Source organism: Molothrus ater, chromosome 1 (assembly GCF_012460135.2).
Source record: "Molothrus ater isolate BHLD 08-10-18 breed brown headed cowbird chromosome 1, BPBGC_Mater_1.1, whole genome shotgun sequence".
NCBI lineage: Eukaryota > Metazoa > Chordata > Aves > Passeriformes > Icteridae > Molothrus > Molothrus ater.
Genome location: NC_050478.2, coordinates 64,715,651 through 64,728,357, shown reverse-complemented (window position 1 = coordinate 64,728,357; position 12,707 = coordinate 64,715,651). Strand labels below are relative to the sequence as shown.

The following is a 12,707-nucleotide window of genomic DNA, read 5'->3' as shown; positions in this document are numbered from 1 at the left end:
TTCTGTTCATGTGGCAAGCTGGAGCTGTGAGACCACCTCTTGCAGGACACTGGCAGTGTTTACCGACCCTTTTAATGAGGAAAAAATGCCTGTCTTACAACTGAGGCCACGTTGCTTACTTGTCCTTTGTGCCAAAATCTCGAAAACGAATGGATAGGAGATAAATTGCCTATAGCATGACCTGATATGGTAGAATTTGGAAGGGAGGATGATGACACCACAACAAATAAACCCCTGAAAATCTTTGCAAATACATATTTTGATGTTACGTATTCAGACTGACACCATCTTTTTTACAAGAAAAAAAGATAAGTTTTGGACAACTCTGCAGTTTTTGTCATGTAATCGCAAATTTTGGAAAGCTTATTGTAAGCATTATCTGGAGGAGAAGGAATTTATAGATGTTTGATTTAGTGAAAGACACAGTTTAAGCGCTTGAGTGCAGGGTCAGATTTTGATGAAATTCAGAGAAATCCCATCCTTAAGTACTTGTTAATGCAACATTAATGCTTAGTATTGCAAGCAGTGTTGCTGTTGTAATCAGACAGATGAAACCCTATCTGGGTGAGGAAGTTAAATTCGGCTTCTCTATTTTTGTGCATAGAACTTGGCAATAAGCATGGCTGTTGATAGAAAACAGGTTTTGGCTTCTGTGAGCTTGTCTGTAGGGAAGCTGATTGGCTGTTGTTGTTTAGAACCATCCACGAGCAGGTCTGCATTGAACTTCTCGGATGTGTTGACAAGGCCCTCCCTTCACCGGAGCCATTTGAACTGCACCGTGTTGGATTCCACAGTCCCACACTGTCAGCCCTCCACATCTTCCACACTTGGCATCGGCAGTCCTGGGCTGTCCCTTGTAAAGGAAATAAAAGATTCTACCTCTCAGCATGATGATGATAACATCTCAACAACCAGTGGCTTCTCCTCTAGAGCATCTGATAAAGGTAGCTTCTGTGTTCTCTCTTTGGTTTGTTTGATAACATAAAGTACTATCTATTCTTTAATATTCCACATTGCCTTAGTAAATAAAGCAGGAGAATGTCAGCTCTCGATGTTAAATTTAATTTTTAGTATTTCAAAAGGATATAATCCCGTCACCTTTTAAATATAGCCATGCTTGGAAAACATTTATGAGTCCGTTATATTGTAAAGATTCAGTGCTGATAAATACAATTTTAGCTTGCTTATCTGTAAATCTTGAATGGGAATAATAGAAGATGAAGATGACTTTCTGTAGCTTGATAGCTGGGTTGGTTGCCTAGCAGGAGGATTGACTCAGAATATCTCTCAGCTGGCTAAATATGAGTAAATACGGTTGAAAAATAAAAACACAAGATATTCTTGAAATTTTTTTTTACCAGGAGTCAATAAAACAACTATTCTGATTGAACACGTTTGGGCTGCCTTTTTTTTTTTTTTGCTATTCTTGATAGAGGGCATAATTTGTCAATACTTCCTTTTTTTTTGCCAAACTCATTAGAATCTACACCTTTTTAAGTAAGAAAACCCCCAAGACGTTGTATTTATGTAGAATGTGACCTAGGTGTCTCACTGAGAAAAGGCAAAACAGCAGGTTTGCAAATTATTCTAGTTCCCCATCTAAATGGGGATAGAGGTGTGCTCAGCCAGTTCTCTTGAGACCACAGTTTGACAATTCAGAGTAGGTGTTGCCAGGGCATAGCAATATAACCTGAGTTTGTTAGAACTTTCTGCTATGTCTCCATAAGACATAGAGAAAATAGGTGATTAACTGTGTTAATTCAGCCTTTGGGTAATTTTTCAGGTTTAAGACCTGGTCAGTTCTGTCCTCTGCTGGTTTCCAACCCTCTACCAATATAAGAAAAACTTTGCATCATTAGAGATGCACCAGTGTTTATGCAGTTCCTTTATTTTATCATGAAAGAAGAAAAAATAAAATTGTGTTGTATTGGAAATGTGCTGTTAACTTGTGAATGCTTTTGAAATATTGTTATTGGGTCAATATTGAAAATACTGAAAGGTCATGTATTTGCAGTTCTGTGAACAGATTTTTAGGTTCAGAGTTGGTACTTGGGTTTCATACCATATGTGAAATTAATCTGTTTGAAGAGCTTTGAAGGTTAGAGTGCCAGAGAAATCAGTGTTAAGGGACCTTTTCATTTTGTGAGATGTTTTTGTAGAGAACTCTAGATTTGTGTGATGTTTAATACTAAATTTCTCTGTGTACACAAAGCATTTACATATGGCATTTGTCATTTTGGCAGATATCACAGTTTCAAAAAATACTTCAGCACCACTGCTCTGGTCCCCAGAGGCTGAAAGATCTCATTCCCTCTCACAACATCCTGCATCTAGCTCTAAAAAACCTGCATTCAATTTGTCTGCTTTTGGATCTCCCTCTCCTGTAAGTACTGCACAGTATTAATTTTAGTCAAGTTGAATGTGTAGCCATTTAACTAACCAGTTACCATAATACCTTTCTGTAGTCACTTGGAAACACTTCTGTCTTTAAGACAAGACAGCTCGGGGATTCTCCGTTTTACCCAGGAAAGACATCTTATGGTGGTGCAGCTGCAGCAGCAAGACAGACAAAAGTGCAGATTTCTGCTTACCAGGTATGAGAACAGTAGTGCAGTAGGAGGGAAAACGTAACTGAAATACGGAAAGGGGAGCTCAGCCAAAAAAGCTCTGAGCTGGGAACTTAACTTGAAAAATGTGGCAACAGTTCCTATCTTGCCCACTCAGCCTACAGTTTTTGTTTCAGTTCTTGTGTAACACTTTATGTAGAAATGCTTATCATAAAGCAGAGAACGACAGTAGCATTTTAGTTCCTGGGCAGTTTCTTTTATTAGGGGTTTCCTCTGTTATGTCTTCCAGAAATTTCCATGTTCTGCCATGGTCTGCCTCTGACTGTATTATGGTAAAATAACATGTAAATAATTACAATGATGGCACAACTTCTAAAACTTTGTTAATAGCAGCAAAAGTTACCTCCCTGATACTTGCCTGTAGATCTTACACAAGCACTCAAACTATGAACACATTGCGCATTTTTAAATATAGGAGTATTCAAAAGGCAAATTTGTTCCATCCTTTGCAGTTCTGTTACTGAGAGGGAGGCATGCAAGTCCTACATGCTATATCACGATAAACAAAAAGATGCTCTCTATTTTACTGTCATTCAGATGGCTCATGAGAAGAGCTGTTTGTCCCCAAGTGTTCTTTGTGGTCTAAAATCAACCAGCAAACTAAAAATCCTGACTGCTCTCAGTAGCTAGAGTTGACTCTAAAAGCAAGTCAGTAAAATCTGATTTGGTTCTAATTTGTTTAAATGAGAATGCCCTTTGTTAAAAAACTGAAAAGTCAAAAGGAACTTTAAGGAACTGAAGATAAGTTTGCTGGACCTATTTTGGCAGTCTGTTTCTACCATGGAAAAAGGGTACTAATTTCCTGATTCAGGGAAATCTTGAACCTTGTGGGTTTTCCTGACTTGGTGTTGAGTCAAACTTGAGAACATTTAAAATTTCTGTAAGCTAGAAGTCCTCTTTGGTCGGCTATTTTTATTTTTTTACAAAAAATCTGGCTTATGTCGAAAAGTGGAAGCAAATATTAGACTTTTAAAGGAGAGACAAGCTTGTTTTGTTGCTGCCTACAGCGAGTCTCACTTGCATGTTCTATGTGTTGTGTGGTCTGCTTCCTGTCTTCACGTAGTTGTGTGGGAAGCATGACATGGTTACATAAGAGGTGTAACATACTTTATTTCAAAAATGGTCACACTGGGGTTTTTTTAAATTATTTTCAGTCATGTGGTACAACATTGACTTTTTCATTGTATTATTTTAGATCAGTGACAGTTCAAATCAGATCTGATCTTTCTAAACAGAGTGAAAAGATCTGCAGTCAGCTGCAGTCTTAGAGGAAGGGGGAAAACAAGAGAAGTTGAACTAGAAATTCATGATGATGGTTGTATACTCTGGCTTAAGATGCCATGCTTATGCCATCATGAAACTCCGAGATCTGTTTTGCTTCTTAAAGTACTTTCTGCAGCACAAGCTTTTGCTTCATTTCTGTTTTCCTCATCACTGCTTCAGAGACCCTATGACCCCAGCATCTCCGTTTTATGACCTTTTACATTTAAGGATTTCTTTTGTTGCTTTATCCCATGTGCAAGATACGCAGGGCCCCACTTAAACTTCTGTAGAGTCAGTGGAGTATATTTTTCTTCTTCATGCCTAGAATGCTCAGTGAGTGTATTTTTCTCTGTCATTATGAGAGTATTGGTTGTATCACCAGTGTAGCCGTAGGGCATAAAATCCACACGTGTGGAACTCAGAATCCACTATTGTAACATTGGCAATGCTAATTTTTCAGCCACCAATAAAAAGACAAATGAAAGCTAAACAAGCAAACGTGCAGTCCTATGGTGTGACAAGTTCCACAGCACGGCGCATCTTGCAGACATTGGAGAAGATGTCAAGCCCTTTGGCGGTAAGGGGTGCTCCTTTTAACGTTTTACCGTGTGTTTGAAAAACACAGTGAATGTGCCAGTATAGGAAGATGTTACTTGATGTCATGTCCATTTTAATTTAGTGTACCTGTTTTTTCAACAGGATGCTAAAAGGATTCCATCTTCTGTTTCTAGTCCTCTGTCTTCTGTAAGTTGATCACAAACTCCCTCGTGTTTTTGTTGGATGGAACCCTCTTGTAGGGAAAAAAAATCCTCTAATTTTGGCTGTTTTTTCCCCTGTTAGCCTGGGGACAGGAGTGTGCTGAATATGACTAGCTTCCAATCCAGACAAAACCAGGTAAGAACCAGTAACATGTTAAGCTGTGATAGGTAACTTTTTCTGCTTTACAGGTCTTAAAAGAAATGTCACAAACCTCAATGACAGCACACACATGAATTCAGTGTGAGTTATAGCTGCCTTGGCTGTGTGGAAAATTCTAAAAATGTCTTTTCAATCCACACTGGATGAAGGACTGTGAAGATTACTCACTTCTTATCTTTTTGTGGTGTGCTGATAAATCAAGAACAATGTCTCTAGAACACACAAAGTGGTTTTATCTTGGCCTGCAACTTGGAGTTAAGTTGCATTATAACATTCTTGTTTCAGGAAAGCTTTCTCTTGCAGAAATAACAAGAAATACAAAAATATTGATTGATTGTTCAGATCTTGTGCAGATTTCCATGTTTATTTTAAGCAAAAAATAAATACTTCCATTTTTCATTACTGCTCAAGGCAAGGAGAAAATTGGACAGTCGTTAAATTTTGTTACTTCTGTAAATTTATGCTCCTAAATTCCTATTTGTAAGTAGCACAGAATTGTTTCTGTGGTAGATCATTATTTCCTTGGTTTTGTTTAAAAATTATATTTATTAAATTATGATACCACAAAGGGTCACTTTTAGCTCTGGCAACCAAAGGAACAAAAATGTTGTTTCTTTAATGCAGACTTTTAATCTGCTGTTTTAATGAGGAAGTGGACAGAATGTTTTTAAAAGTTTCTATGCCATTGGCTTGGTTAGAAGTATAATTAATTCTGCAGTCACTTAGGAGTTTTTAAATCTCAGAATTTTTGTACTGTCTTTGGCCACATGATGAATTGAAAGAATGTTGAAAAGTAGAGAATGTAAGTTTTTTACCACCTCTTAAATATTATCCCAGTAATTGAAAACAAAATTGAAACGGATTCTGCATTAAAATGCAGAACCACACCTGTGATGAGGCATTAAAAAGATCTGCCAGATTTGCAGCATAGACCCTGGCATTGGTCAGAAAGTGAGTGTTGCATACAGCTGTCACTGGGTAAAAATAGAGAAATTGTCTAGCTCATAATGCTAGATTTCATAAAATTTGGCAGGGAGAAAGGGTAGCCCTTGATGAAAAGAGAGGACAGGATTGTCTGTGCCCAGAATAGGGTTGTGCGTTTTCCTGCTAAAGCAAACAAATGGTTGACAGGACACTTCGACACTCAAGCAGAAGTTTTACAGGTGGTTTGTTTTTTTGGTTTTTTTTGGTTTTTTTTTTTGTTTGTTTGGGGTTTTTTTTGTTTGTTTGTTTTTGGTTTTTTTTTTTTTTTTTGTTTTTGTGGTATTTTTCTTATTTTGAGGATCTACACTAGACAGAATAATTCTTAATGGATTGAACATGTTACTGTGTTACTTTTTTTTCTTGTTGTGCATACCTGTTTTACTAGTTTGATACCCTTTTGCAGTAATGTCATCTGCCTGGCACGTGAAGATAAGGTGGCAGATGTAGTTTCCTGGATTTTTGTGTGGCTTTTGGTACTGTCTCTCTTGCATCCTTCTGGGCAAGTTTTCCAGCTCTAGGACGAGCTGGTTGAACAGCAGGATGCAAAAGGTTGCGGTGAATTTTGCTACATCTGTCTGGTGAGCAGTCACCAGGGGTGTTCCTCAGGATCAGTTCTAGGGCCAGTGCTGTTCAAATACCTCTCAGTGATCTGGAGGCAGGAATTGAATGCCCCCTTAGCAGGCTTGCTGATGGTATGAAACAGGGAGGTGCTCCGACTCTCTTGGGGGACAAGAGTCTTTGCTGAGAGGTAGAGTGGAGCATTGGGCAGTCATAGTGGGATGAAATGTAACAAATCCAAATGCCAGATCATCATCATTGAGACCTTGGGACTGAGTGCACCCTCAGCAGGTTTGCAGGTGACACCAAACTGAGCGGTGCAGTTGACACATCGGAGGGATGCCATCCCGAAGGACCAGGACAAGCTCTAGAAGAATTGGGCCCATGTGAAGGTCATGTGGTTCTGCACCTGGGTTGGGGCACAACCCTCTGTTGATACTAATTTAAATAGTAGGTACATCCTAAGTCTCACTTTTCTTATCACCAAGGCTACAGATTATTTGATATATCATGGAGCCTTTTTGGGTCTTCCTTCTTTCTCTATTCAGTTTTGCAGAATGTATACTGCTTTCTGTTTAGTAATTAGCCTTTGTGTGTAAAAAAGCTTTGGCAAGAAGAATCAGACCAGTACTTTTAAGAGCATCAAATGCAAATCTAAAACATTGGAGCATGCATTAATGAGACTTCTTTAAAAATATTTCACAATTTACTTTTTTAAGTGTAACTTCAAAGGAAGAAAATGTAGGAAAAGGAGAAACCCAGAACCTGGTTTAGCTTTGCTTAAGAGTTTCAATACTAAATTAATGGATTTAGTTAGTGAAAAAAATCACAGTGAGGGCAGAGGAGTGGAAAGGATGGGAGCATATTATTGTAACATGAGTTATTTTGCTGTTAGGAATATAGTTTATTTTGTCTGTGAAGTAACTGCCAAAGTTTGACACAGGATTCAGTCAGACTTTGACTATTCCTGTAGCTTTTTGGATTTTATAACTGGTTTTCTGATGATTTCCTTCTGCAAGCTAAATATTTTCAACACTTCCACAGTTTTCACTGGGTGCTGAGACTGGTGGGAGGTTTGCATTTCTGTAACTTTTATCATCAGTCAATGCTGTGGTAAGTCAGGTGGGTGCAAGGATAAATTGATTGCTGCTTCCCTTTCAAAGGTGGATTCGCAACATCCTCCTGTCCAGAAACTTGTGACACCAAAGCCAATCTCCCTGACAGGGAGTCGGATCACGTATTTTAAACCATCTCTGAAATCAGCTACTAATTCCAGAAAAATTCACCAAAGGGTAGATACAGACCATCAAGTAAGCAAATTTTCATGTCCTAATTTGCCTGCTTCTTGCAAAATTGGAATGTGTCTAACCAGTCTACTAAGGTGCTCTTTTTTGCCAGAGCACCAATAGTATTCTTGAGGTAAACGTTAAGAAAAGACAGAGGGAAGCATTGTGAAAGAGATATTGAGAGGTTTTATGAATGTAATTGTATCTTTGGCATACTAAGAGGCTGGTGCTTATTTTCAGAATGTGGTGGTGTGCTGTTGGGCCAGGGTTTTTGCAGTGAAAGAATATTAAAATACAGAAACACAGATTTCCTTTACATATGCTGCTGTTCAGAAAGCTGATGGAAGGTGCTGATGTTGTGTATAAAATGTTTCAGGTGAACTGTGGGCTCCAAGTGAGACTTCTAGCAATTACCAATTCAGATTGCTTTTTAAATTGCCTATTCTGATCACTTTGGTATTGATGGAGTCCTTGATAAACTTTCCTTAAAACAATACTGGAATCTCTTTCAGAAAAAAAATCATCCATGGTTTTGGTATCATTCTGAATGTAAAAATGACCAGGTATTAAATATATGGGCTGGAGATGAGGTGGATAATCAGGGTAGTTAGGGAACAAGCTTAAGCACATGAGGTACATTTAGTGAAATAAATAAAATAACCAAAACAGTACAAAATGTGTGTTTTGGTTGTCTTCTCTTTGTGTTTTGTTTATAAATATATTCAGATAAATCTTGAAATAAATAAAACTTATTTTGCAGGACATGATGGAGGAGAGTTTTCCTGCAGAAAAGCCTGTAAAATCATCTGAAAGGTATGACAAATATATTAATTTAAAACACTTGAAAGAAGAAAGCCCCCCTGCTTTGTCAGTACAGTCTGCACGCTTGCCTTCTTTTGGAGGAGCAGGAATTGTTCTCAGTAAAAGGGAATTGAAAAAGTGAAAAAATTGTATTATGAGAGAGTTTAACTACTTGTGCAATTTGGTGTTCATTAGGGGAGCAGTTGTTAGTGTAAGGTAATTAAATAATTACTTGGAGTCTGAAGGCTTTGTCACTCCGGAATTTCTTTCTGAAATTTTTTTTATAATCTGAAATATCTTACAGTTCAGGAGTAAATTAAATTTTTAGGGTTTTTTATGGTGTTGTTTTTGGTTGTTTGGGGTTTTGTCTGTTTTTGTTATTTATTTCTTTGTTTATTTATTTTGTTGTTATTTATTTATACAAGAAGCTAGAGGAAGATTGTTTTTTAATATTCCTTACATGACAAAGGCACTTGTCTGCTCTGTGAGTTTTCATGAAAAACAGAAGCTCTTTAGAGTCATCTGAAGACAAATGCCAGCTTGTTTCTGGAAAAAAAAAAAGGGAGAGTTAATAATTGTATTTCTTCTTGAGGAGATTGTCTTGCATTATGCTGCTTGCTCAGCATAGAATAACATGAGATATTATTGATGATTCTTTCTTCTGGGGAACTAATCTTTTGGCTGAATTAAGGCACTGTGTGCTCAGAAGATATCCTTTTTTTTTGAGGATTTCAACCTTTCAAATAACATTATTAGGGAATCTGTTAATGTGCTGGCTCTGTGTTCATCTTCCAAGCAATTCTTACATTGCCTTGGGCATTCTTTGGCTTGCAAAAAACCCCAAAGCCAATGCTTTGTTTTACAGTCTAGGAGTTTGACTTTACAGGAACCATCTTTGGTTTTGGCAGAGGTGCTAGCAGGTGTTAGGTTTTAATTGTGGGTATTCAAGCTGTTCTGGAGCAGTTCCTTTCTCCATGTAGAAGGGAGATCCAGGAAACTGATACTGCTTTTCATTTGTTTCACAAGTTTTACTGCTGTGTTTCTACTTTTGACTTACGACTAGATGGTTCTTTCATTTTAACTCTTTTGTAAAGCCAGTCTCTATTGATTGTCGTATTATGGAGTAGGAATACAAACTAATAAGGGCCAGAGTCTCTTCATGCAACTAACCTGCAGTACTTTGGTACATCTCTGTTCAGCCTAACAAAGGCTGTTTAGCTTTTAAACCAGTGTCAGAGTTGTAGATTAAACTGACTTGCTTGAAGACAGAACTGTCTTTGCCCCTTAGAAGCTGACAAGTGTTAACAGAAAAGAGGAATATGGACTATCATAGACATGTTATAATTGTCTGAATAAAGATTTATTTTGACATGAGATTTTATTTCATAATTCAAATTGATTGTCACTTTGGATTAGGGAAAAGTTTGAGCATATGGCCTTAAGGATCTGGTTTCCTCTCAGTGGTTGCAGTGCTGAGCAGATGTTTGCAACTATCTGAGAGATTTAGACAAATTCTTTTCCTCAGTTCTCTAGACACTTGACCTGGTATCTTCCAGTGTCATCCAATGTACTTTTGTAATGACTGACTGATTGGCTGCAGGATAAGCTATGGTAATTTTTTTCAGGGATACTTCATCATAATGCCATACTGCTTTTTATTGATATTATTCCTTAGTTCACTTCTGTTTTGGGATGTGGCTTTGGTTTGGTTTGGTTTGTTGTTGTTTGGGGGGGGAGGGGGGAGGTGCACATTTGTTTGTTTTGAGGTTTTTGTTTTGGTTTTTTTTGTTTCCCCTTCCCACTTGGATTAGGGAGTCTTTCTGGTTTAGATCTAGGCTTTTGTAGTGAACAGAGAAATGCATTTGTATGCCTTACAAAGGGATCTGTATTCATGTCTAAATAGACTTCTGGAATGCTGGCACACCCAAACACCTCTGTTGCTTCTGCTGATGGCCTCAGGAAAGCCAGAGCTGCTTATGAAGCTTCTGTCATATTTCCTTGCCACACAAGTTTAAGGCTCTCAATTCCATAAGAGCTGTTGGCAGCATTTCCTGTGCGCGCACACACGCCCGCCCCCTACCCGTATATTTTTAGTTATTCTTTTATGTCCCTTCAGAGATACATGCTCATCACAGAATCAGAGAACTGGCAGTCAAAATTTCCACTGTCTGGACTATTAAAAGCAAACATTAGAAAATAACAATCTAAATCAGTTCTTCTATTTCAGGTCTTCTGGCTTAGTCATCATTCATTTATGGATGTTGTGACTGTTTTTTATGTATGTTATTCTCACTGCTGCTCTTATTCATCTTTTGCTGTTTGGAACACCAGCTATTTACCAGCATTTAGGAACTTGTGGGATGGTTTTTTCTGATTCTAATTATCACATGACAGTTCTAGGATTAATAGTGGCTATAATAGCTTGAAACAATTACTTGATAAATTTTGGGGGTTTTCTCCTTTTTTTCTTTCTTTTTAATCCCCTTCCTCAACCTATGTATTTTTATTCCGTGCCAGCAATTTGAGCTATCCCAAACTCGACACTCCTGCATCCAACGGTCTGTCTTCAGGAGGAAGGATGGATAGTGCCTGTGGCAAGATGAGAAGGGAAAGGGAGCGATACTGTGCATCAAGACCTGGACAAAAACAACAACTGGTAAGGGTGTCTCAGGTTAATTGATCTCACTGTGATTACTGAGATAAGTAGCTTCATTGCCTCATAGTAATTTACAATAATGCCATTTCAGTTTTGTGGGTATTTGGCTGTAGGTTCAGAGCAGGCTCCAGTTTAGTTATCTGTATAAGTGCCTCAACTTTGGTTTTATATTTTTTAAATCTTCCATTGTCTTATCTTGGATATTCTTCACGCTATAAAGTTTCTTATTAGTTGTTGAATGAATAAATTTGGTAGAGATTTGTGGAGTGTTTAGAAAGGAATGAAGTGCCAAGTATTTAAAAAAAAAAAAAGATTTTTTATTTTGTTGGGTTTTTTAATATGTAGAAAGGTAAGTCATGTAGAAAGGTATGAGCCAAGAGCCTGAAGCAGAAGACAGTGTTTTGCATGTTTGCTAATGATCATTCACAATTTTTGGCACTTGCTCAAACTCATTGTGAAGGATTTTTTTCCCTTGTTTTAATGGGGAAACTCCATTTAATGCAATGATAGTCATTATTATCCCAAGGACTATTTTTTTGCCTGAGTGTTACATAAGTGGCCTACTACTAGATCTTAAATCTAAAGAGGTTAACTTGGTCTTCTGGCTGATGCACAATGAAGAAGTAGTAAATGCTGGAGAATGTAACAGAAATGGTCTCAATATCAAGGTGTGATAGACTCTTCAGATCAGATCTCTGAAATATATAATCTGTGGGGTACATTAAATGTCTGTAGAAGCAATGTGCATCTCTGCTTAGTCACTTCTGAATAGACATTGGTACTACTGTCCAAATCCTGAAGAGATTGGCTATTCCCATTTAACTCTAACCAATCTAATCTTGGTAATCAAAGGGTTTAAAAGACAAGGGTAAGAACAGAAGTTTTTAAGGTGCGCTGATTTCTGAATTTTAAATTTGCATCCTGATACATAATACTGACTAGATTTACCAGAGTATGATATCCTGTATGTTGCTCGTCACGGTTTCATTTTTGACTTTCTGTGCTTTGGTTTGGTTTGGGGGTTTTGGTACTCAAAGGAACACACATCCTTCTTAAAATATGATGTTTTTCCAAGTTCAAGTGACTTCAGAGACTTCGTCAGCTGTCCTACCTAATTTTGCAAGAGGAACACTTTCTTACTTGCCATGGAGTTGTGCTCTTAATTAAAGAGATAAGGGAATAATAGAATCCTAGAATGGTTATGTTTTTCTAGATCTGTATTAACTAAAGGACAAAACCAAAAATAAATCTTACCTGCACCCCTCTCTCTTCTGCTCAGGTAACAGTTTTGAGCTTAGTTTCAGTACTCTTACTGTACAGGTGGTGGATGTAGTATTGCATAGAAACTTGCCTGCCATAAATAAAAATGATGTGGCAGACTCATGTGGGAGGTTAGGATTCCTTTGGAAAACCTGCTTTGTCTATAGATCTCCCTGCTACATTTAACTTTGTTAAGAAACTAATGGGGGGACAGGGTAGGATGGTAGTAGGTCTTGTGAAAAAGAAAAATAAAATTTATAACTTTTAAAAGAAAGATTGAAATCGAAAACTTTTCTAAAGAAAGTGAAAAATTAGATTTTGCAGCTTCTTTAAAGAAAAAGTTAACAAAAATTA

At 37.5% G+C, this 12,707-nt stretch overlaps 1 protein-coding gene across 3 annotated transcripts in view; it reads left to right on the top strand.

Annotated features, from left to right (window-relative positions):
* NUP153 (nucleoporin 153) overlaps positions 1-12,707 on the top strand; it is a 44,304-nt gene that overhangs the window by 18,399 nt on the left and 13,198 nt on the right. For 2 of the 3 annotated variants that reach the window (XM_036396964.2, XM_036396956.2), the window contains exons 3-11: positions 696-944; positions 2,244-2,383; positions 2,466-2,594; positions 4,351-4,467; positions 4,590-4,634; positions 4,731-4,784; positions 7,514-7,660; positions 8,397-8,449; positions 10,955-11,093. In XM_036396964.2, coding sequence (XP_036252857.1) covers positions 696-944; positions 2,244-2,383; positions 2,466-2,594; positions 4,351-4,467; positions 4,590-4,634; positions 4,731-4,784; positions 7,514-7,660; positions 8,397-8,449; positions 10,955-11,093 — 1,073 coding nt within the window. The remainder of the gene's footprint in view (positions 1-695; positions 945-2,243; positions 2,384-2,465; positions 2,595-4,350; positions 4,468-4,589; positions 4,635-4,730; positions 4,785-7,513; positions 7,661-8,396; positions 8,450-10,954; positions 11,094-12,707) is intronic. The other variant, XM_054517150.1, reaches the window with a different exon arrangement.